We start from the raw sequence: 25748 nt of genomic DNA, 5'->3' as shown, positions 1-25748 counted from the left end.
AAGAATCTTGTAAGTTTCTATAAGGTCCTCCCTCAATCTTCTAAATTCTAGCGAACATGATGTCAGTTTAAACAACTCCCCTGCCTGTGTGTGATCATGATGGGATGATGGCGTACAGATCACGGAACAGTTTATCCCCACCAAAAGGGAGGAAGCTGGTGACGTTTACAACACTCAATAAGGAATACACAAAACTGCAAATTACAGAAATGGTTTTATTGATGCACTGATTTCCCCCCAACTCACCGACCCCAACAAGATTCTTGAGAAGTGACTTCTTGAGGGAACAGGGCCACAGTTTCTCACAGTATAGCCGTACAAAGTAAATTGGAATCATCATGAATACAAGGAACTCTGCTTCCAAAATATCACGCTGGCAATCTCAATGACAGTACAACAAAGTCAGATTCGGTGTTGTGTAATTCAACTGCAAATTAAAAACAGCAAACACTTTTATTTTCCAGTCAGATTAGTTACCAAAGAATTTTTGATTTTGCCGGTTGCAAGGAAAAGTCGAGGATGTGCATAAATCAAAGTTTGTTGTATAAAATAAAATGGCAGGGCGGGCTTGAAAAGTTGGTGCAGAGAGAGCAAGTCCAAAAGAAGAAAGGATGAGCAGAGATTTTGTGCAGTTTGAAGCACAAAAATACTAAAAATGTCCATAAAAGACACAAGGTGTTTAAACTGAGAGATAAGCACTGATCATATTGCCTATTATCAGTTAACAAGCAGCTGCAGAGAGCCATATTAATATTTGAAGATATATCTTTACTGGACAAAGCAAGAGTATGTGGCAGGGTTCATCTGTATAATCCTTAACACTCAATTATGAGTAACTGCCAGGTTCTCATCACAAAGTAATCTAATTGTATGCAGCCCCCTCCTCAAATAAATGTGATGAAAAGGGTGATGAAAAGCAAATGGTAGTTAACACTCGACAGGTCCCAGTAACAACATGAGGAGATTGGGATTGTAGTCTCTAGAGTTTGGGAAAAGTGGTCTTATTGATCCTTGCCCCCCCCCCCCCCCCACACACACACACACACAAGGGTGTGACTAGCTAGATGCAAGGAGGTAGTTTCCCTGGTTGAGTCATCTCGGGCCAGGGGACACTGTTACCGAATACAGGGATGGCCATTTCAGATTGATCAGAGAGGGGGCATTGCTTCAGTCACATGGGGAACAAATCTTTGGGATTCTCTACCCCCCAGTGCTCAGTTACTGAGTGTAGTCAAGAAAGAGGCCAAGAGATTTCTTAGATATCAGGGGAGAAACCTAAGGATGTGGTGATGGAAAATGCTGCTGTGATATTAGACTCTGATGGATGGCAGGGCAGGTGTAAAGAGCTGGATGGCATACTTATTTCTGCTCCTATTTCTTATGTTCAGATATATTAAGATTCCCAGCAGGGTATTGCCCATTTTGTGCAATATATTGTAAATCAATTGTCTTCAGCTCAAGAGATTGCCAAAAATCTGTCCTAAATGCAAATTTTAAAAAAACACCAGCAGTTTGCCATCATTCCATCCAGTAAGACTGGAAAGAGAAGATGAAAATCAAAATAAAGTCTGCAGGTACTGGAGACACAAAATTTAAAAAAAAACGCTGCAAACACTCAGCCGGTCAGGCAGCATCTATGGCAAGCAGAGCAGTTAACAGTCCCACCCAAACTAACCCGTTTTCTTCATCCAAGCAGCAACGAAGAACGTTGGATCTGAAACATTAATGGCTTTCTTTGCACAGATATGGTTCCACCTGCTGCCATTTCACATGTTGATTTTAATCACACAATGATAAGATTCCCAATTGTACTATCTATGTAACAATGTAATTGTGTACAAGAATACACAATTGTCCAAAATTGATACACTTTAGATTGTGGAATTCATCTCAAAATGGTGGCCTGTAATTAAAGCTGAGAATCTGGGCATTTTCATTCTTACCAAAGAGTATATAAAACTCCTGGCTGTGCTATATGCTTGGCCCTGGTTTTAACTATCTTTGTGGATTTACAAGTGTCAGCTCCTGTCCATGGACTGCAGTTGGGATCGCTGGGGTAGACTGGGATTGACTGGTGAGGTGCAGGGGGCAGTACGGGCAAACTCAATCACAGGGAGAACGGCCCTCTGGCCAGTGTCTGAACCATAAAGCTGGCACTGAGGGGAGGAGATGTGCTTGTGATGTCTGTCAGCAGAGAGCCAACACACAACACTGCAGGATAGAAAATAGACACAAAAAAAGCTGGAGCAACTCAGCAGGTCAGGCAGGATCGCGGGAGAGAAGGAATGGGTGACTTTTCAGGTTTCTTCACACTCGATGGAAATTTCATCTCCTCCTTTTCTCCAGAGATGCAATCTGACCAGCTGAGTTACTCCAGCTTCTAGCATCAACCTTCGGTTTAAACCAGCATCTGCAGTTCCTTCCTACACATTTTGACTGCAAGATGGAACACTTTCAATCTATACCGAAACATCTACTGCAAACCACACAAGGTCCAAGCTAGGAATTGCAACCCTGGGTTTAAAACCGCCCACTGCCGACTATACCCCCCCCCCCCCCCCCCCCCACTCCCCACTTCCTCCTCTCTGCCAGATAAGCCAATGATCACTTTGCACTAGAAATTTAAGATGCAGAATCCAAAAGCGTTTGCACGGTAGATGGCATCTTTCTGTCCATCATTCAACGGTTCTACGGCACAGATCTTCATTAAAAACACCGAATCGACATCTGTCAGGAAGCAGGAGTCCCTGGGAATAGCTGCAGGATCGCACGACTATTGGTCACCTGGAACATTTGGCCCCGAGTGTGAAACTCCACTGCTCTCCTCAGACGATGTCCTTCCGTCTTTTACTCTCGATGGACCAGCACAAACAGTCCCAGCAAAACGAGCACTGCGTACTGGGGAACAGGTCAACACACCGTTAAATAAAGCAAAAAAAACACACACACACACACACAGTCTCTAAACATAAGCACCAGAAACACCACTCAATTAAGGTTACCTTAAATTTGGGGTAGTCATTCATAAGAATGGTCACTATGCCAATGTAAGGGACAAACCTGGAAAAAACAAGATCAAATGTGTTAAGGTCATGAACAAATTTGTAATGTCGAAGTCAAAATGTAAATACATCCAATTGTAATCATTTAATTATTAATAGGAGAGATGCAGCCTTGTGAGCATTGTCAATCTCAAGTACAGAATGATAACTTGATTCATCAATGGAGAAACAAGGAAGTACAGATGCTGGGTGTGTACAAAAATACATAGTGCTGGAGTAACACAGTATCAGACGGAGCCAAATCCAACCATCATATTGTAATTTACTGCAGTCCACATCTCTCTTCAAGCTTTCTTCTTCCGAGGGTTTTTTCCTTTGGCTGGGACTTTTTTCTTTGGAGGGCAGGAGGCGGAGAGTGACCTTATTACTGACAGGTGCAAAATTACGAGGGTGAAAGCGAATAACGGATAAAGTGAACTCTCAGTCTTTTTTCTCAGGATAGAGCGTTCAAAAAATTAGAGGGCATAGGCTTAAGATGAAAAGAGAGAGATTTAAGAGGGGCCTCGGCGACAACATTTTTGCTTGGAGGGGAGTCCGTACGTAGGGAAGCAGATACAATCATGAGTTTTAAAAGGAATTTGTACGGGAAGGGTTTAGAGGAATATGGGCCGGTGCAGACAAAATGGATCTAGCCTACCATGATAATTTGGTCAGCATAGACAAGGTGGGCCGAAAGGCCTGTTTTATGCGTTTAGTTTAGAGATACAACGTGGAACACGCCCTTCGGCCCACCGAGTGTGCACCGGCCAGCAACCCCTGCACATCAACACTACCCTATACACACTAGGAACAAGTTGACATTTCTACCAAGCCAATTAACCTACAAACCTGTACGTGTGTGGGGAAACCGAAGATCTCGGAGAAAACCTTTGCAGGTCACGGTGAGAACTTACAAACTCCGTACAGGCAGCACCCGTAGACAGGATTGGATCTGGGTCTCTGGTGCTGTAAGCTCTACCGCTACACCACCCTAAGATGTATATAGCTCTATGACTGCTTCAACTGAGAATACAATCTGTACCAGAATATTTCCCATTTTCATTTCATAAATGTTGGAGCTTAGTGCTAATCATTATGCATGAGAGTGGTCATCGATCATCAGCGTGCAGTTGTACCCTGGTTTCTAGGATACAACCTCACACTAATATAGCCTTCAAAATCCAAAGTTGATTATGGATCATAGTTTTGTTGGGGGAGAAAAAATATGGATCTCTCCTCAAGGTGGGAATAAATGTGAGAATACTGCAGAAACAGCATTTTACCAACAAGTCCAAACATGGTTTGTTTATGATTAAGAAAGAACTATAGATGCTGGAAAATCGAAGGTAGACAAAAATGCTGGAGAAACTCAGCGGGTGAGGCAGCATCTATGGAGCGAAGGAAATAGGTGACGTTTCGGGTCAAGACCTTTCTTCAAATAGAAGACAGGTTCTAAACGTCGCCTAGTTCCTTTCCTCCATAGATGCTGCCCCACCCGCTGAGTTTCTCCAGCTTTGTTGTCTATTTTATACATGAACACTACATTCAATGTGGCACAATTCTGAATTCTCTCTCTCTCTCTCTTAAAGCTAGAAAAGAGAAGATTATTTTATGATTTACCAAAATAGCGTGTTTGGATGTTGGGCAACTGACATGTTCTTAAAGCGCCATTGATCCATTTTCTGCCTGACTCCAGCATTTTGTGTCTATCTTGCATATAGTTTAATTGAGAAATAGAGCATGAAACAGGCTCTTCAGCCCATCGAGCACACTCCAGCCATAGATCACGCATTCACACTAGTTGTATGTTATCCCAATTTCTAACCCACTCCTTACACACCAGGAGCAATTTACAAAGGCCAATCAACTCACAAACTCGCATGTCTTTGGGTTGTGGGATGAAATGGGAGCATCCGGAGGAATCACACGCGGTCACAGGGAGAACGTGCAAATGCCACGCAGGCAGCACCCGAGGTCAGGATCTAACCTGGGTCTCTGGCGCTGTGAGGCAGCAGTTCTACCAGCTGCGCCACCCTTAAATTAGGTGGCATCAGAATGATTTGTAATACAGAGCTCAGTACGTTAGACAACTCCTTCCGTTCTCATGAAACAAATCTAAGAGCTGTCACACATTTAGGAAGAGAGGCTCCAGTATCTTAGGTTCAAGAACGTTGGACAAAATTGGAACAAGTTACAAGTGTAAAAACAGAGCTGTTAATCTGCACAAACTTTCAGCTCTCAAACAGGGCCAAAAATAAATCACCAGCCACCACCACTGTCACCAGCATGTACAGTAAAGCATTTGCATTACAAAATTGATGACAGGCTACCGATAGCAATAGCAGCAAAATATATCTGGCATTTGTGCTATGGAGGTTGGATAGATGTTAATGCAAAAACATTTACCCATCACCATGTACCACTAAAAAAAACTATTTCACACTTCAGCCATGTATATTAATGCACCTATCCTATGCTTTGGTCATAGAAACTGTGTACTGCTTAAAATTTATAATTTATCGTCTGACATTGGACAAAGTATAGAAAGATCATCTTTCTAAATGCACTTGTTCACTGATTCTGAACGGGGCAATTAGGAAGGCTGGATATTTTTAAGGCAGAGATAGATAGATTCTTGATTAGTACGAGTGTCAAGGGTTATGGGGTTGAAAGGGAAATAGATCAGCCACCATTGAATAGCAGAGTCGACTTGATGGGCCAAATTACCTACTTCTGCTCCTATAACTTAGGGCTGTAAAATTTAGTGCTACTGTAGTCTGTACATACTAATGGTGAACATTTAGAGGCAACATTTCAGATCAGGACCATTCGTCACCTGAACCGAAACGTCGCCGATGCACGTTTGCGCAGAGATGCCGCATGACCCGCTGAGTTCCTCCAAACTCAAACACATGTCGAAACAAGAAAATGTAGATGCAGGCTTACAAAAAAAACTGCCCATAGCACTGTAGTAACTCATCTATTCAGGCAGCATCTCTGGAGAACATGATACTTGACTAACCCGCTAGGTTACTCCAACAAGGTGCGTGCCCCCCCTCCCCCCAATACATGCACCTCTGTTGAGCTACCAGCATAATCTTCCTCCTCGGTGAAAAGCCATGTACCCAGAGAGTATCGCAGCCTTCAAGAAAATATATATCTAGGCGGCACTGTGGCACAGCAGTAGACTCGCTGCCTTATGGCACCATGTTACGGCACCAGGGTTCGATCCTGACTATGGGTGCTGTCTGTACGGAGTTTTACATTCTCCACGTGGGGTTTCCCCGGGTGCTCTACACTCCAAACACGGGCGGATTTTTAAATTGTCCCTAGTGTGCGGGGATCGATGGACGGCGCAGACTCGATGGGCCGAAGGGCCTGTTTCCGCACTGTATCTCTACTCTAAACTAAACCTCTGCTCAGCTCCACCTTCTTTACACTTCTTGTCCAAATCCCAGATGAGTATTTACCGATGCCCTTTGCTGCTAATCTTTTCTCCTGCTCTCCGATTCTTTACTTCTGAGCTTCAGCCTGGTCCTGACTTGTGTTGATGGCCGGGCATCTTTCATTTGCCTTCTTTTCCTGCTCTATTTCAGAAGATAACATTTTCATCCTTCAACGGAGCCACTTCTTAAATCTTGGCGAGCCCTCCCAGTTGAAGGATACAGATGTGAAACAAAATAGGCAACTCACCCACGAGCTCTTCCCACAACATCTTTCTTCTCGAGCCAATGTTGTCCCTGGCGATAGAGGCCTCTGTCATCCACAGCATTGTTGTCACCTTTTGTCAGGAACTTGATGTCTCTCGTTTTCTCTGCAGGAAAGCAATCATTCCTTTAGCATCAGGTCTACACATTGAGCAGAGGCTTGGAGAGCATGATTTATAGAAACATAGAAATTAGGTGCAGGGGTAGGCCATTCGGCCCTTCGAGCCTGCACCGCCATTCAATACGATCATGGCTGATCATCAACTCAGTATCCCGTACCTGCCTTCTCTCCATACCCCCTGATCCCCTTAGCCACAAGGGCCACATCTAACTCCCTCTTAAATATAGCCAATGAACTGGCCTCAACTACCCTCTGTGGCAGAGAGTTCCAGAGATTCACCACTCTCTGTGTGAAAAAAGTTCTCCTCATCTCGGTTTTAAAGGATTTCCCCCTTATCCTTAAGCTGTGACCCCTTGTCCTGGACTTCCCCAACATCGGGAACAATCTTCCTGCATCTAGCCTGTCCAACCCCTTAAGAATTTTGTAAGTTTCTATAAGATCCCCTCTCAATCTCCTAAATTCTAGAGAGTATAAACCAAGTCTATCCAGTCTTTCTTCATAAGACAGTCCTGACATCCCAGGAATCAGTCTGGTGAACCTTCTCTGCACTCCCTCTATGGCAATAATGTCCTTCCTCAGATTTGGAGACCAAAACTGCACGCAATACTCCAGGTGTGGTCTCACCAGACCCCGTACAACTGCAGTAGAACCTCCCTGCTCCTATACTCAAATCCTCTTGTTACGAATGGGCAAATATTAAAATTGACAAACTGCGCCAACTGCTTCCAGTTACATAGTCATACAGCATGGAAATAGGCAACGCAGACCAATTTCCCCTTGCTGACCACAGTGGTGCAACTGCACCTCACAGTGCCAGAGACCCAGCTTTGATCCTGACTATGGGTGCTGTCTGTACGGCGTTTGTACGCTCCCCCAGCGACCACATGGGATTTCTCCGGGTGCTCCGGTTTCCCTCCACACTCATCAGACGTGCGGGTTTATAGATTAATTAGCTTCTGGAAATTGCCCCGAATGTGTGCAATACAAAAGTGGGATAACATAGAACTAGTCAATGGGTGATCAATGATTAGTGCGGACATGGTGAGCAGAGGGCATGTTTCCATGCTGTATCTTTAAAGTACATACATTAAAGTAAAGATATAGCAACCTTCATTGGACCAAAGAACCCAATGCAGAATTAAATAAAAGTTGACATTTGCTAATGGGACAGTGTGTGGTTCAACACATCTTACAAGGGGGGGGGGGGGATAAAGGAGGCTCAGGGCAAGCATGAGCCAAGCGAGGCTGGCACAGTGAAAGGATGGGCTGAACAAGAGGACAGATTGGAGTCCAGTACAATTAGAAAGGACTTGTAATTAAAAAAACTATTTTTTTATTCATATAATTTTAATTCTATAATTAGAGTGGGGGTTTTGACAGGGGAAAGAACAGCATGTTATAAGCAGGAAAAACAAAACAAAAAGAACTTCATGATCTAATGCAGTGTTGATTAGCAATTCAAACTGGAGCAATATACTCGACACTTCTTGCCACAACCCTTTCGGGATAGGGTGGGATATTTGAAGGGGGAAATGGACAAAGCATTTTAAAATCAGCATTTATGCCGTCCGCCAGTGGGGCGGGATAAAAAGGAAACAAGGGTCACACCCCACCACAGGGAAACACATACAGAAAAGGGATAACGTAAGCAACTGGCCAATTCACTGGATGTTTTCAAGAGAGAGTTAAACCCTTGTCCCACGGTACGAGTTCATTCCAAAAATTCTCCCGAGTTTGCCCTGATTCGAACTCAGAGATTTACGGTAATGGCCGCTCGTCGGTACTCGGGCTCTTGTGGACATTTTTCATCGTGTTAAAAAATCTTCACGAGTCTTCCCGTGCTTACCTGCCATTAGCGAGTCTTCCTGAGTACCTGCCGTTAGCGTTAAGAGACGTCCCCGAGCTCGGACATACCCGCTATGTTCATTCTCCGTGCTTACCACGAGTTTGATTTTTTAAAAACTCGGGAGAGCTCTTGGAATGAACTCGTACTGTGGCACAGGGCTATTCGATTTAGCTCTTAGCTAACGGAATCAAGGGATATGGGGAGAAAGCAGGAACGGGGTACTGATTTAGGATTAGCCATGATCATATTATATTGGCATGATGACCTACCGCTGCATCTCTTCTCTATGTTTCCAACTTTAGGCTCAGTTTACGGTTCTCTGGCTCAGGGCCACTTACTTCTCGTGAATCTTCAGCACTCTGTGCACAATTGGAATTTCTCGCCCTTCAATCCTGAAGACAACGATTTCGCCGACTCTGATAGGATCTTCCACGCGGTTTGTCAGGAATAGCAGGTCCCCCCGATGGAACGCCGGTTCCATGCTCCCACTGAAGGAAACGGAAAGAATATTAGAAGAGAAAGCCATATTTCAGAGCACTGTTACAATTACAAGTTCACCACCGATTATCCGGCAACTGGTGGTCCAGCACCTCATTTATAAAATTATATCAATGCATTTGAAACCCCCCACCCCGGATGCCCCCCCAAAAATGTGGTGCCTAGGCCGGGTGATGCGGCCGATCTCGACCTCATTGGGACTTCCGTGGCCGATCGTATTTGCCACCTGTGGCCGGGGCTCTGGAACTACGGCTTGGCCGGAGCCGGCAGATCCGTTCACATAGCCGACTTCACAGGCCGGTCTTTCGGCTCCCCGGGGGCCTGCTCCGATACCGCTCGACTCCTCCCAGAGACGTGACCTCCGTTGGTCTAGCAAAACTGACAATCCAAAAAGGCCCTGGAACCACGGCAGCCGGAAAATCCGGTGGTGGACCCGTGACCTGCACCCAGTTATTCTACCTCCACCATCATCTTAGTTTAAAAGGAACAAGTGCCATCATCCCTCTCGTATCTTGTTCACAGAGTTGATTATTCACCAGTTCCTTTCATGATTGTCACCTGCACCACAACCAGATGACTCATGTCCAGCAGACACCACTGACATACAATGGCCAAAACCTTTGGTTTACAATTAAAGTTGCTTTATTCTTTTTCCACCTACGAGCCAAGCATAGGTCCATTCGCGATTCAAAGACGGCACCTTGCACCGCACAGCGTACATAACAGAAGGAGACCACCGCTGCAACAGCAATCTCTCGCTCAACATCAACATTTGATAGCGGCACGATGGCACGGCGGTAGAGGTGCAGCCTTACAGCGCCAGGGACCCGGGTTAGATCCTGACCATGGGGGCTGTCTGTATGGAGTTTGCACGTTCTCCCCATGGGTTATCCCCGGGATCTTCGGTTTCCTCCCACACTCCAAAGGCGTACAGGTGTGTAGGTTAACTAGCTTGGTACAATTGTAAATTGTCCCTAGTGTGTGTAGGTTAGCGTTAGTGTGCGGGGATCGCTGGTCTGCACGGACTCGGTGGGTCGAATGGCCTGTTTCCAAGCTGTATCTCTAAACTAAACAAAAAAAAAAGAACAAAACCAAGGAAGTAACCGCTGACTCCGAAGGAGGAATTCGGAAGACTACACCAGTTTCCATTGGAGGACTGGTAGTGGGAAGAAATAGCAGCTTCAAATTCTCAGGCTGTAAATTATCCCGGCTGTTTGCATCACGGCCTGGTACGGCAATTCGAACCCAGAGGAATGCAAGAGGCTGCAGAGTGGTAAAGTCACCCCAGTTCATAATGGGCACAGCCCTGCCCACCACTTTAAGCATCTATACGAGGTGCTGCCTCAAGACATCAGCATCAATCATCAGGGACTTCATCCATACGGGCGAACCCCTCTTCTCGCTTCTACTGCTGGGCAGGAAGGTACACAAGCCTGAGGTCCCACACCACCAGGTGCAGGAAGAGAGGCGTTGCTTCGATATGGCTAGTGCAAGACTAATTGCTGATGATATTTACTCCTTGGAACTTGAAGCTTTCAACCATCTTAGACAATAGACAATAGGTGCAGGAGTAGGCCATTCGCCCCTTCGAGCCAGCACCGCCATTCAACGTGATCATGGCTGATCATAGAAACATAACATAATCTTGACCTGGGCATCGTCATTTTTTACAGGGATATGTGTATCGCTTCATTATCTCCTTTGTCTTGCTGACATTTATGGAAAGGTTGTCGTGACATCAGGTACGGTTCTATCTCCTTCATGTACTCCGTCTCATCATTATTTGATATCTGGCTCACTATGGTGGTGTCGTCAGTGAATTTGTAAATTGAGTTGGGTTTGTATTTGGCTGTACAGTGGTGGGTGTACAAACAAGGAGCATCAAAGGGGCCTGTAATGTCACCATACCTACCTACACCTTGCTCGCCACACTTGTGCATATGACAATAAACTTGACCATGACTTGGGATCAAATTCTACAACTCAGTCAACTTTGAATTGCAGCATATTCAAATATGATTTGTTCCTTTTTGAAAGGAAAATACTTTCCATGCAAGTCGTACAGTTATAGAGTGATGCAGTGTGGAAACAGGCCCTTCAGTCCAATGTGCCAACACGTCCCAGCTGCACTTGTCCCACCTGCATGCGTTTGGCCTGTATCCCTCCAAACCTGGCTTATCCATGAACCTAACTGTTTCTTAAATGTTGGGATAGTCCCAGACTCAACTACCCCCTCTGGCAGCTTGTTCCATACATCCACCACCCTTTGTGTGAAAAGGTTAACCCTCAGATTCCCAACATATCTTTACCCCTTCACCTTAAACCAATGTCTTCTGGTCCTCGATTCACCACAAGGGACTCTGTGCATCTACCCAATCTATTCCTCTCAGGATTTTATTTGGTGAATTAAATATATTTAATTATTGAAAGTATTCAAGCCAGACAGCGACTGTGGAGAGAAACTTAACAATATAGACTGCTGAGCCCCTTTAATAGGCTTGGAATATCAATTTTAGTTCTCTATTCCCAGACACTGTCCTACCTACAAATGAGCACAACCTTCTGTGATTACTCCAGAATTTTTATATCCACTGTTTTTTCCCCTCAGAGACTTATCTCAGACTCCTTCTGATCTAAGTATGTTTATGCACTAGATAATCTTCATTGCACCAGAAGCCTTTTGTTTCAGTGTACATGCTCACAGCCAGCCAAACTCTTTAGATTGAAACATATTCAACGAATGCAGCACATGAATACAAGTTGGGGACGTGGAGAATTCATTAAAAAACAAGAATCACATCCACATCATGAATAGAGTGCAATCCTCCCACTTTTTGACTGTTTTACTGTTCTTTTTACAAACCATATTCTTGGGATATCTAAATCTAAATGTTATTAGTTATTTAAGTTATGACATCGGATGGAAGCTGCATACCCAAATCTCGTTGCACTTATGTGCAATGACAATAAAATATATTATTATTATTATTATTTAATAACCGCATACTCAACATTTTGATTTATCATCAAATTTCATCATACATTGTTGTGCTGTTGAAAAGGGAGCAGAGGTGCCAGATTAAATCATTTTAGCTCCAGCCAAGAACGCAGAAACTGCAGAGTGTTGTGGACGCAGCAAAAATCACACAAACCAACATCCCTTTTGTCTGAAGAAATGTCTCGACCGGAAAGACACCCATTCCTTTTCTCCAGAGATGCTGCCTGTCCCGCTGAGTTACTCCAACATTTTGTGTCTACCTCCCTTTCATTGACTCCTTTCACACTTCACGCTGCCTTGGCAAAGCCACCAGTACAATCAAGGACCAGTCTCTCCCTCTGCTACTCACTACCAACAGGCAAGAAGTACAGAAGTGCAAAGTCACACTTCCAGATTGATGGACAGTTTTCCCCCAGCTATTATCAGGCAACCAAACCATCCTACCACCATCTAGAGAACCGTTCTGTTCTACCAACTACCTCATTGGAGGCCCTCGGACACTCTTTAATCATGCAGGATCATTTCAACCAAAGGCAATGGCTTTGGATGGTGATGGGCGAGGGAGAGTGGGCGGGGGAAAGGAAAGAGAACATCCCTTTAACAATCTGAAGAAGGGTCTCAATCCGAAACGTCACCCATTCCTTCTCTCCAGAGATACTGCCTGTCCTACTCAGTTACTCCAGCATTTTGCATATCCCTTTAACAATACGTGTCTGAAAAGTCAACAAAAATAATAAATGTATTAAAGACTTTTCTCTTACCTGAGTACAACTACGATTGGACTCTCACTCCCTGTGAGAACCATCAGTCCCTTCCATATCATCAGGGCAGATGACACGATCATGCCAAAATTCAACACCTGATAGTACAGCTGAAAGAAAACAATGTGCAAATTCAGGCCAACATGCCAGTGAATATGTATGCAAGTCCATCATGGTATCCAAAGATCCTATAGAGGAGCAAGATAGACCACTCCTTCTAAATGCAATGGGTTGACGTGTAGTACGCAATAGAGCGGAACGTGGGCCTTTGTTTCATTCATTTCAGTAACCCGACCCGACTCGCAGTGTAATAAACGTTGCGTTAAATATTTGTGTTATAATAAATTATAATTCTGAAAATGAAATTTTTAACAAAGAACTTTTATTTTTACGTGGATGTTTCTGTAACAGGCTTCCGTCGCTGCACTAGTATCTTTGCTCCGCTACGGGATCATTGGTGTGGAGACGGAAGCCGGTTACGGAAATATGCCGAAAACTACACATGACCATACTACGTCTTTTTCGTCGATCTATCTTGCTTGCTATAGGATCTTTGATTGAATCCATTTACAGAGAACAAGCAATGTATTTTATATGCACCAGTGGGGAGCACAGTGGTAGAGTTGTTGTCCTACAGCGTCAGAGATCAGGGTTCGATCCTGACCTCGGGTGCTGACTGTACAGAGTTTGTACATTCTCCGAGACCGCGTGCGTTTTCTCCGGCTGCTCCAGTTTCCTCCCACATTCCAAAGCAATGCAGGTCTGTAGGTTAATTGTCTCCTGTACATTGTCCCCAGTGTGTAGGATTGAACTAGTGTACAGGTGATTGCTGGACAGCACAGTCACGGTGGACCGAAGGGCCTGTTTCCATGCTGTATCTCTAAACTGGGTCTCACACCTCCAGTGAAAACCAAACTCTTAGTCTCTACTCAAGTGCTTGTCCAATTATTCATTCTACCCACAGACCATCATTGGTTCAAGTTAAGAAGCCACTATCACAAATTAGTAATAATAATAATAATACATTTTATTTGTATAGCGCTTTTCAAGGACTCAAAGTCGCTTAACATGGTGAGTCAAGAACAAAACAAAATAGAGCAGTAAGACAGAGATGCAAAGGGGAGGGGGACATGGGACTGCAGAGGTGAAGAGATGGGTCTTGAGGCGGGACTGGAAGATGGTGAGGGACTCAAAAGTTCGGATCAATTGTGGGAGGGAGTTCCAGAGCCTGGGAGCTGCCCTGGAGAAGGCTCTGTCTCCAAAAGTGCAGAGGTTGGATTTCAGAATGGAGAGGAGACCAGCTGAAATGGAACTGAGGGACCGCGAGGGTTGGTAGGGGGAGAGGAGGTCAGTGAGATAAGGGGGGGGCCAAGTGGTTGAGGGCTTTGTAGGTGAGGACCAGGATTTTGTAGATGATCCGGTGGGAAATGGGAAGCCAGTGAAGTTCTTTGAGGACTGGGGTGATGTGGTGCCAGGATTTGGTGTGGGTAATGAGTCGGGCGGCTGCATTCTGGACCAGTTGGAGTCGGTTGATGTTGCTGGAATTAATGCCAAAGAGAAGAGAGTTACAGTAGTCCAGTCAGGAGGAGATGAAGGCATGGATGAGTCTTTCAGCAGCGGGGGGTGTGAGAGAGGGTCTGATTTTGGCAATGTTGCGGAGGTGAAAAAATGATGTTTTGACAACATGGCGGATGTGAGGCTCAAGGGAGAGGGTTGAGTCAAAGATCACGCCAAGGTTGCGGGCCTGAGGAGATGGGGAGACAGTGGTGCCGTCAATAGTGAGAGTGGGGTTGTTAATTTTGGTAAGTGTTGATTTGGAGCCAATGAGGAGAAATTCTGTTTTGTTACTGTTTAATTTAAGGAAGTTGAGTTGCATCCAAGATTTGATGGCTGACAGGCAGGAGTTGATATGGTAGAGAGGGTGGTGTTGGGGGGACTTGGTGCTGAGATAGATCTGGGTGTCATCAGCATAGCAATGGAAGTCCAGTTTGAAGTGACGGAGTATATGACCAAGGGGGAGGATGTAGATGATGAAGAGGAGGGGACCGAGAACAGAGCCTTGGGGAACGCTTTGAGTGACAGTGGCTGTAGCAGAGGTGTGGTTATGGAGAGAGATGAAGTGGGATCGGTATGTTGCAAAACCTACCTTAAGCGTCGCTGAAGATCTGTCCCAGCCCGTGTGTGCGATTATGACGCCGTTTAGAGGGGGTCGGGTTTAAAGCACGATTTTCCCTAGGCTGTTCAAATCGAGCTTGTTCAGCCTACTAAGTTGTCGACGAAAAATCGCTTCGAGTTTCGCTCGCTGGAGCTATTTTTACATTTTACGGATTTATTTAATTATTATAGTAAGTTAAAAATTAACCTCTAAACCCGCGACCGCCGACAACGGGTCGGATCTCATACAAGGGAGAACAGAAGGTAGGTTGTTTATTTTTACATTAAAAAGAAGATCCCTTTATACAAAGTTTTATGTTGCGAGTAGCTAATTTGGGGCCCCATTAAATCCCGCAGTATGTTTCTGGGCATTTGGGGCACAAATCTACCGCAATGTGAACGTTCTAAACCAGCACGTTCCACAGGATCCCACTCGAAAGCTGATTTAAATGGCCATTAATTTTCAGCAATTGAACACTAAATTCCTTCCATATGGCCTATAAATTAATGTAAATGAGATTTAAAAATCATGTTTTATTGTGAATTCTTTGTGAATGTTATTTGGACACAGGCTATTTAAAAATGTTAATCTTTTCTTAAGAAATGGATAGATGTTTAGATCTAGTAATTGAAGTTTGGAATTAGCTACAATTGGGTAACTAACTAATTATATGCTTTAATTTCAGGTCATCCAAGGAAGATTGTTTTATATTTGTTTCAGAACGCTTCAATCTATGATAACTGAAAATTTCATTCAGTTCTCTTAATTTTTAAGAAAGTTATGGGCTTTTGACTGTCCACGATCATAGCTTTTTTGTTATGTCCATAGAAAATCAATAGGGAACAAGATGCTAATTTCCGAGTATGAAAATGGCCATAACTTTTTAAATACTTGAGGTATGAAAGTGAATTAGGTGTCAAATTAAACTTCTTTTTATGCTTTATCTGATGGGACAAATTGCAGACTTGATTTTTAAAATCTCAAAATTTTGTAACATTGCTAAAACTAGTGCAGGGAAGCAAATATCCAGAAATGGGGAATAACACCCTAAAATATTTGAGTGCTCCAAAATTAAATTTAGAGGGGAAGGAATGGACAGATGACATTTCGGGTCAGAGATCCAGACTGCAGAAGGGTCTGAAAAGGGGCACATTGTGCTGGAGTAACTCAGTGTGTTAGGCAGCACATTCCGAAACTCCACCCATTCCTTCTCTCCAGAGATGCTGCCTAACCCGCTGAGTTACCCCAGCTTTTTGTATCTACCTGCAGGTGGATTCTTGGCCATGTAGATATAAACTGTTGGAGGAACTCCACAGGTGGAGTGGGTAGTTGGGAGTTGACAAAGTTTCAGGTTGAGAACGCTACCTCAGGATTTAAAGTGGAGAGAGAAGTGAGCCGGCAGAATGGGAGGGAGGGAGGGAAAGAGTGAGCAAGGTAGGTCGAGGAGGGAGGGAGGGGTGCAAGATGCTGCCAGGTGGGGTAAGGGGAGACGTGGAGTTGGGAGACACAAGCAAATGGGAGGTCGATGGAAATTCACAGCCGATGTTATAAATTTCCACAGCAAACTCTAGCCCAATCTAAACATCTAGCTTTTAGTTTAGAGATCACCAGGTCCGCGCCGCTCACCGATCCACGCACATTAACACTATCATACACCCACTAGGGACACTTCTTACATTTGCCAAGCCAATTAACCTACAAACCTGTGCGTCTTTGGAGTGTGGGAGGAAACCGAAGATCTCGGAGAAAACCCACGCAGGTCAAGGGGAGAACGTACAAACACCTTACAGACAGCACCCGTAGTCGGGATTGAACCTAGGTCTCCAGCACTGCATTCGCTTGAAGGCAGCAACTCTACCGCAGCGCCACCGTGACCGCCCAATCTAGCGATTGACATCCAGCATGCATGCAAGAATAAAAGAATAAAGCAGCTAGCTGCCTGTCACTTATTGAGGTGTGGAAGATCGCAGCCTTATCTAGACAGTCCATATAACAAAGGCACCACAGGCATGCTTGCTTCAATGATAAACAATGCCAACTGCAATGTAACTTGCCATGGACATAACACAGTTGAAATCACATCAAGAAATCATTTACATATTTGTATGTCCGCCGTTTTCTGCTGGCCTTAGCAAACGGTCTAAAGAGTGTTCTAAGTTACCATGGCCAATTTCTATAGCACTAGATAGCTGCTGAAATGCATAATCCCTCCACAGTAAGCCTAGCTGACACCATGGTGTGCTCGGTATGATCTGTTCTAATTTTCTCTCTCTCCGCCACACATCTTCATGCATTGCTTGGTCAGTGGATTTTGAAATCAATGGTCTAACCATCTGTACCTTGGATATAGCGGCACAGCTATTAGAACAGCTGCCTCACAGCTACAGATAAACACAAACTGTAACGGCCAGGTTCAACTGCGCTCCTCTAGAATTTGCAAGTTCTCCTTATGTTTTTCGTTTTTTACAGGTCGAGTGCTGAAACAGGCACTTCGGCCCACTGAGTCTGCACCGTCCAGCGATCCCCGTACACTTGCACTATCGCACACACAAGGGATATTTTACCGTTTTTACCAAAGCCAATTAACCAATAAACCTATACGTCTTTGGAGTGTGGGAGGAAACTGGAGCACCTGGAGAAAACCCACGCGTTAACAGGGAGAACGTACAAACCCCGTACAGACAGCACCTGTAGTCAGGACCGAACCTGGGTCTCTGGCGCTGTGAGGCAGCAACTCTACCTCTGCGCCATCATGCCGACCCATGATTGTGTGCGTTTCGTCCAGGTGTTCCGGTTTCCTCCCACATCCCAAACCCTGGTGTTGGTATGTTCATCCAAATTTACACCCCGGTAGCGAGCACGATGTGGTCGGGAGGGAGCTGGTGGGAATGTGGCAAGAATAAAATGGGAATAGTGTAAATGGGTATTCGATGGGCCAAGGGGCACGTTTCCTATAACATACAAGCAACAATGGGATCAAGTGGTCAACTTGGGATAAACAGACGTGTATCTGACAAATGAAAGTGTAACTAGGAGAGTTTGCCGATGAAAAAGTGATGTGGGCGAAGGCAAAAACAGTGAAGAAAGAATGAGTTTTGTGAACAAGTCTGCCCTTGGGAAGGAATGAGCCATACATCAGACTTTACACAAAAGGTAGATAAAAATGCTGGAGAAACTCAGCAGGTGAGGCAGCATGTATGGAGCGATGGAATAGGTGATGTTTCGGGTCGAGACACCTTCTTCAGACAGATTTTATCTCCCTTTGATTTTCAGCATCTGCAGTTCCTTCTTAGACTTTATACAAATAACTTTGAGAATTGGATGTGAAAATATCCAGCGTAATAGGAACATGACACCGGAAAAAGAGATCATAACATCAATAAATTACAAGTGTAGTTCCCTCAAAGTTCACATGCATGTTGCATTGAATCGCGTGGGCAGAAGATAGCTTCTGCAATAGCTGAACTAAACTGTAAACTTCACTTCAGCAAGAATGCAAGATTTTTCCGACAATTAACCCTCACGCTATTTTAAAAGTAAATTCACATCTCAGAAGAACAAGCCGCTAATTTATGGATACAAGATATTGCAGATTCTGCTTTTCAAATAAAAAAAAGTTCTGGAGTACTTATTTGAAGTGCAGGACCCTTCTTTAGGCTGTTTGAGGTGACGTAAAGACGAAAGGGCTAGCTGGAAGAGACCCGCCTTGAAACGTCGCTTGTGTTTCCCTCGACAGATGCTGGCCTGACCCGCCGAGTTCCTCCAGCACTTTTGTACAAGATTACAGAACCTGCAGTTTCTTGTGTTTACATTAAGATAGTATTGACCAATGAAACAGAACTAATCAACAGCCTAAAGGGTGCATGAATATTCATTGAATGAGCTTGAAAGAAATAAATGAAAAGCAGCGTATACGTTTCCAGATCTAACCACTGCTGACTTCTGTGTAGCGAACGTCGGCACAGGGTAAACTTGGAAGCTGACTAGTGAACAAAATGGCAGTGCTTCAGTGGAAGCTGCTCAAATAAAGGCTTACTGCTGTGCAGGATCTGCCTATAATAGCAGAGCAACACGTGTTGTGGTTGCCAGGAAAGCCACTGATGATCAGAGATAAGAGAATAAAGCTACAGTGCAAAATGCAAATACGAGTGCCGATCCCATCGAGAGCAAATGGCAGCAGAACAGGTAGCAAAGGAGCATGAAAACAAAAGCATAGGAATATTATAAAAGTCTAGAGCAGTGAATAAGCCGAGTCATATGAACTTAAGGAAACAGCAGAGGATGTTTTCACACAGAGGGTGGTGGGTGTATGGAACAAGCTGCCAGAGGAGGTTGTTCAGGCAGGGACTACCCCAACATTTAAGAGACTGTTTGACAGATTCATGGGTAGGACAGGTTTGGAGGGATATGGACCAAGCACAGGCAGGTGGGACAAGTGTAGCTGGGACACGTTGGGCTTGTTTCCAAACTGTAGCACTGTTTGACTCTAGGACAAGAAAGGCTCCCCAAAAAAAACTAAGAGAGACACCAAAAGCCAGAGTAACTCAGCGGGTCAGACAGCATCTCTGAAGAAAAGGAATAGGTGATGTTTTGGGTCGAGACCCTTCTTCAGACAATACTGATTCCGTGTATGAGACTACACAAAAACAGAGATAGAAACGGAAATGTCCTCAGACTACACATATTCCATCTCAGAGTTTTAAGCAAAGTAGGTGAGAATAGTTCAATAATGTCATTGCCGTTGTACAAGTTTCTCGATTCAAAAAGGTTTCCTTCGACTGAAAAATAAATGCACCTCATTTATGCAATTTGAAAATGGCGGGAGGATAGAACCTGATAATTAAAGATCAATTAACGTGATTTGCCAGGAAATTATGATGATTGCAAACGAAACAAATGTATTCAGTTAACTTGTTAAACCAGCATGGATTTGTTAAGGGAGGGTTGTGCTATAAGAAATTGATTGAAATGTGAAGAAACTACATTATATGACAATAAAATGTCTATTTATTATTGCTGATATTATTTATTTGGACTTAAAAAGTATTTGATAAATTCTAAAAGATTGCAAGTAAAAAAATCAACCCAGCTAGGAAATTGTTGAAAGATTGAAAAAAAAAATATTCGTTGGCAAAATATGACTGCAGTTTAAATGGTTAGGGGATTATTTGAACTATTTATAATCTATATTAATAGCTCAGATGAAGAGGCTGAGTGTATTATAGCCAAATTTACCAACAATACGACAGATAGATTAGCAGATTTTGCAAAGAATACAAACAGCCTGCAAAGGAATTAGAGATTGGTTAAGTGAGTGAAAGAATTTGGCACACTGACAGCAACGTAGGAAAGTGTAAAGTTTATACAAGCTGGAAATAAGGAGGAGGAATGGGCAAAGTATTATTTGATGAAAATACTAAAATGTTGCTAGTAAGAAGGTATCTGTGGCAAGAGTAGCATGGCCAAAAAAGTTAGCATGTAGGTAGAGCAAGCAATTAGGATGGGGCATGGAATATTGGACTTTATCGCAAGTTTTGTGGAGTATAAAAGTTTTGATAGTGTTACCAAAGATCCTATAGCAAACAAGATAGATCACTCGACGATGATGGGCATGGGCAGATTCATGGGTAATTTTCGGCCCTCATTTCCGTAACCGGCTTCCGTCTCCGCACCAAATATCCCGTAGCGGAGCAAAAATACTAGTGCGGAAACGGAAGCTGGTTACGGAATCATCCTCGTATAAATAAAGGTTATTTGGAATTTTTTTTCTAATTTTTAGAATTTTAATTTATTAACACAAACTGTTCCCCCGCAACATTGATTACACTGTGGGTCGGGTTACTGAAATGGATGAAAAAAAGGCCCACGTTCTGTTGCGTACTACACGTCAGCCCATTGCATTTAGCAGGAGTGATCTATCTTGCTCCGCTATAGGTTCTTTGATTACAGGGTACTAGTGAAAGCACATCTTGTATACTGCTCCATATATAAGGAACATCATGCTTGCAATGGAGATAACAGAGGATTACTTGGTTAATTCCTAGTACTCAGGGGTTGGTATACATAGAAAGATTGAATAATTAGATCTTATGCTCACTCTAGTGTAATAAAACAGGGTCTCAGTGGACCTTTCCCCTCATTGAGGCTCCTAAAACTAACAGAAACAGTTGCAAAATAAGGAGCCATGCATTTCAAACAGACGCGCAGAAATACATTGGCCAAAGATTGTAAATCTTTGGAACACTTTACCGCAGAGACCTGTGGAAGAGGAGCTGTTGAATATACTTAAGGCAGAGACGGGCATAGTTAAACTGTAATAGTGAGAGGTACAGGGAGAAAGTAACTTCAAGGCCTACAGAGGATCCAGAGGTGGAGCAGGCTCGATGAGTACATTACTGGTTGTGATATTTTTTTAAACCGTGGATCAGAAAACTACGTGGCATAAGCTGTCCAGTGGGCTAATCACACATTAGCTGTGACTCCTTTGATTATGTTCTCAAATGTAAATACCAGGCTATTTCTACACTGGTTAAAGGCACCGTCCCTTTCCAAATGACTTTCCATATGGAGTCACACAATCCCAAGACAAACCTCATGGGCCAGGCACACCGCTTCCCTAAGGCTCCTGTGACCCAGTCACAAGTACACCCTTCTTCCATTTTAACCCCAGGGAGACACACTGTGGAGGTGGGGGGAGAGGTATACATTGTGGTTGGGGGGATAGGGACACACTCTGTGATGAGTGTGGAAAAGGATACACGGTGGGAACACATTGTGGAGGGGGGGGGGGGGGGGGGGGGGGGGGGGGGGGAATGGACATATTGGGTGGGTGGGACACTCTGGTAGAGGGACAAATTGTAGAGGGGAGACACTGTAGGGAAGGAGGGAAAGATGGACACGCCATGGGGAGAGGGACATGGATGGGGTGGAACATATTGCGGAGGGAGAGGGGGACACAATGAGGGGGAGGGAACATTAGGGAAAGGTGGTTGGGAGCGTGACACGCTGTGAGGGAGGGGAAAGGGGTGACACAGTGCTGGGTGGGAACAGATGGGACAGTGTGGGAGAGAGAAAGTGTGTGTGGTTGGCAGAGGGACACACTGTGTGATCCTAAGGGATAGGAGCAGAATGTAGCCATTCGGCACATCTCTCTCCCTCTTAACCCAATTCTCCGGTCTTCTCCCCATAACACCTGACACACCTCAGCATAGGGGAGAAAGAGGAACACACTGTGGGGGAGAGAGGAATAAACTGTGGTGAAGGGGGGGGTGGGAGATGGGTCATTCTGTGGGGGGGGGGGGGGAGAGACACGTGGAAGAGAGGGAGACTGTGTGTGTGAAGGGATGAGTGTGTGTGTGAGAGAGTATGTGTGGGGGGTTGAGTGAGTGTGTATATGTGTGGGGGGTGAGTGTGGGGGGGATGAGTGAGTGTGTGTGGGGGATGATGAGTGAGTGTGTGGGGGGATGAGTGTGTGTGTGAGTGTGTGTATGGGGGGGAGTGAGTGTGTGTGGGGGGGGGATGAGTGTGTGTGGTGTGTGTGTGGGGGTGTGAGTGTGTGTGGTGGGGGGGGGGGGTGTGAGAGTGGGGTGGTGGGTGATGTGAGTGAGTGTGTGGGGGGATGGGTGGGTGTGTGTGTGGGAGGGGGGGGTGGGGTGTGTGTGTGTGTGGGGGGGATGAGTGTGTGAGTGAGTGTGAGTGTGGGGGGGGCGAGTGTGTGAATGCGTGGGGAAGAGTGAGTGAGTGTGGGGGGGGGTGAGAGTGTGTGTGTGTGAGTGTGTGAGTGAGTGTGTGGGTGTGAGTGTGTGAGTGTGTGAGTGTGAGTGAGTGTGTGTAGGGGGGGGGAGTGTGTGTGTGTGTGTGTTGGTGTGTGTGTGTGGGTGTGTGTGTGTAGGTGTGGGTGTGTGTGTGGGTGGGTGTGTGTGGGTGTGAGTGTGTGTGTGTGTGAGGGGATGTATGTGTGGGGGGGGGGGTGTGTGAGTGTGGAGAGTGTATGCGTGTGGTGTGGGGGGGATGTATGTGTGTGGGGGGGGGGGGGGGGGGGGGTGTGTGTGGTGGGGGGGGGAGTGAGTGAGTTTGTGTGTGTGTGTGAGGTAGAGAGAGACACGTGGACGGGGAGGTGAGGGAGGGGAGGGGAGGTACAAGCGGGGAATGGCGGCCTCCATGGAGGGTCGCGCCGCCGCCGCCGCCGCCGCCGCCATCACCCACCTGCCGCTTATTCATGCGCCGCACATCATTGAGGAAATCGAGCGTCATCATGGCGCCGTCACCGCTCCCTCTCTCTATAATCTCTCTCTCTGTGTCTGTGTCCGTGCTGCCCCCGGGCCGCGACTACACGGACACGCGGGACCTCCCGCCACTCGGCCCGACCGTCCGCCCGCACCGGAAGTTGCCTGCCGCCCGCCCGCCGCTTTATGGGCTCCGGGCCGCGCGCTGCACCCTGGGCCGCCGCCGGCACGCCCCCTCCCGGCCGGCGGGCCGCCCTCCAATGAGGCAACGCCAGGTTGACCAGACCAGAGCCCAGCTCACCACACCCACCCCCTCCCTGCTAACTACAAGCACACACACCAAATATCCTATAGTGGATCCTCTGCTATAGGATCTTTACCAATACAACACCCAGCAGCATTAACATCTTTGCACCATTTAAAATTTTCTGCATATTTCCAAAAAAAATTAAGAATAAAGTTCAATTTTCTTTAATTTCTTTTTTTAAATTATTGTCATATTCAATGATACTTTATTGTCACATGTACCTAAGTGCAGTGAAATTCATTGTTTTTCCATACAATCCCGTAAAATCACACAGCAGACCTCAACTAGGCCAGGGCCGGCCTTAGGAGGTGCGGGGCCCAATTGGGAACAATTCAGTTGGGACACAAAACAGCTGGGGTAACTCCAGGAGGTCAGGCAGCATCTCTGGGGGAAAGGAATTGGTGCTGTTTCAGGTTGAGACCCTTCTTCAGTCTGAAATGTCACCTATTCCTTTTCTACTGAGATGCTACCCGACCCGCAGAGTTATTCCAGCTTTTTGTGTCTATCTGTCGGACTGAAGAAGGGTCTCGACCCAAAAAGTCACATATTTCATTTCTCCAGAGATGTTGTCTGCCCGGCTGAGTTAGTCCAGCTTTTTGTGTCTACCTTCAGTTTAAACCAGCATCTGTAGTTCCTTCCTACACAGTTTAGCTTATTTATTGTCACGTGAAAAGCTTTTGTTGCGTGCCATCCAGTCAGCAGAAAGACAATACATGATTACAATCGAGCTATCCACAGTGTACAGATACATGATAGTCCGAGGGTCTCCAATGAGGGAGATGGTAGCTCAGGACTGCTCTCTGGTTGTGGTAGGATGGTTTAGTTACCTGATAACAGCTTGATTGGGGATAAGGGGATGATTGGGTTAAATTATGATGAGTGTTTGACGGCACATGGGCCTGTACTCTCTGGAGTTTGGAAGAATGAGGACGAACCTCATTGAAACTTACTGAAAGAACTTGTGAAAGACCTGGATACAGTGGATGTGGAGACAATGTTTCCACTCGTGCGAGAGTCTGGGATCAGAGGGCACAGCATCAGAATTAAAGGCCACTCTTTTAGAAAGGAGATGAGGAGCATTTTCTTTAGGGGGTGGCGAATCTGTGGAATTCTTTGCCGCAGAAGGCTGTGAAGGCCAAGTCAATGGATATTTTTAAGGCAGAGATAGATAGCTTTTTGATTAGTACGGGTGTCAGGGCTTATGGGGAGAACGCAGGATAATGAGGTTAGGAGGGAGAGATAGATCAGCCATGAACGAATGGCATAGACTTGATGGGCCGAATGGCCTAATTCTACTCCTATCACTTATGACCTTATAAAGATAGGTCTCTATAAGGAGGAGGGAGGACTGCCGAGAATATAGAGGGAGCCGGCAGGCTGCCTGCGGTCACGTGCGGCGGCAGGCCTGGTTTGTCGCTGCGAGACGATAAGCCAGTACCAAGAACTTGTCGGCGCCAGAGAAGTGGCGACTCTTTGTGTACGGCCTAGGTCAAGGCCGGACTTAAGCCAATTGGACCAATTGTTCCCAATTGGGCCCCGCTCCTCCTAAGGCTGGTCCTGGCCTAGTTGAGGTCTGCTGTGTGATTTTACGGGATTGTATGGAAAAACAATGAATTTCACTGCACTTAGGTGCATGTGACAATAAAGTATCATTGAATTGAACTAAAACACTATGCGGTCCTAAAGTGACAAGTCTATGATGATGGCCATTGTAATGAAGTCAACTGCCTACATTATTGTCTGTGTAATGTGGTCGGATTGATCATAATCATGTATAGTATTTTATTTAACTGTAAACAACAGCTTTTCACTGCACCTCGGTACACATGACAATAATAAGCTAAAATTATTTTTTTATTAACTAAACTTCAGACACAATTAGTTTGTAGAAGGGTTCCAACCTGTAACATGACCCATCCATGTTCTCCAGAGATGCTGCCTGACCTGCTGTATTAGTCCAGCACTTGTGTGTTAAGCAGTAGCTGTAGTTCCTTGATTTTCCACTTCAGACTTCAGTCTTCTTGTGCTGTGGTGATTGTGCTCTATGAAGCAAAAGTTGTGGATGAAGAGGATTCTCTGTTGCTATTTT

The 25748-nt window shown here is 45.2% G+C and overlaps 1 protein-coding gene across 1 annotated transcript; it reads right to left on the bottom strand.

The window, feature by feature from the left end:
• Positions 1-201: 201 nt before the first annotated feature.
• On the bottom strand, positions 202-23530 carry sec11a (SEC11 homolog A, signal peptidase complex subunit). The gene is made up of 7 exons (XM_055662615.1): positions 23333-23530; positions 12973-13082; positions 9054-9203; positions 7045-7055; positions 6735-6843; positions 3003-3060; positions 202-2898 (listed from the first exon to the last, which is right to left on the bottom strand). The coding sequence occupies exons 1-7, from the start codon at positions 23381-23383 to the stop codon at positions 2848-2850; spliced, it is 540 nt and encodes a 179-aa protein (XP_055518590.1). The 5' UTR covers positions 23384-23530; the 3' UTR covers positions 202-2847.
• Positions 23531-25748: the final 2218 nt, after the last annotated feature.

This window comes from Leucoraja erinacea, chromosome 36 (genome assembly GCF_028641065.1).
Source record: "Leucoraja erinacea ecotype New England chromosome 36, Leri_hhj_1, whole genome shotgun sequence".
NCBI classification, from domain to species: domain Eukaryota; kingdom Metazoa; phylum Chordata; class Chondrichthyes; order Rajiformes; family Rajidae; genus Leucoraja; species Leucoraja erinaceus.
The sequence above is the reverse complement of the archived record's forward strand: the minus strand, read 5'-3'. Positions and strand labels throughout refer to the sequence as shown.

What these genes read in the sequence shown, in the direction of transcription:
- sec11a (XM_055662615.1), bottom strand. Translation starts at nt 23,383, where the DNA reads ATGATGACGCTCGATTTCCTCAATGATGTGCGGCGCATGAATAAGCGG. An exon ending in GGCGCATGAATAAGCGGCAG is followed by an intron (nt 13,083 to 23,332) that starts GTGGGTGATGGC and finishes GTTTTCTTTCAG; the next exon opens with CTGTACTATCAGGTGTTGAA. An exon ending in GTTGTGGGAAGAGCTCGTGG is followed by an intron (nt 3,061 to 6,734) that starts GTGAGTTGCCTA and finishes TGTTTTTTCCAG; the next exon opens with GTTTGTCCCTTACATTGGCA.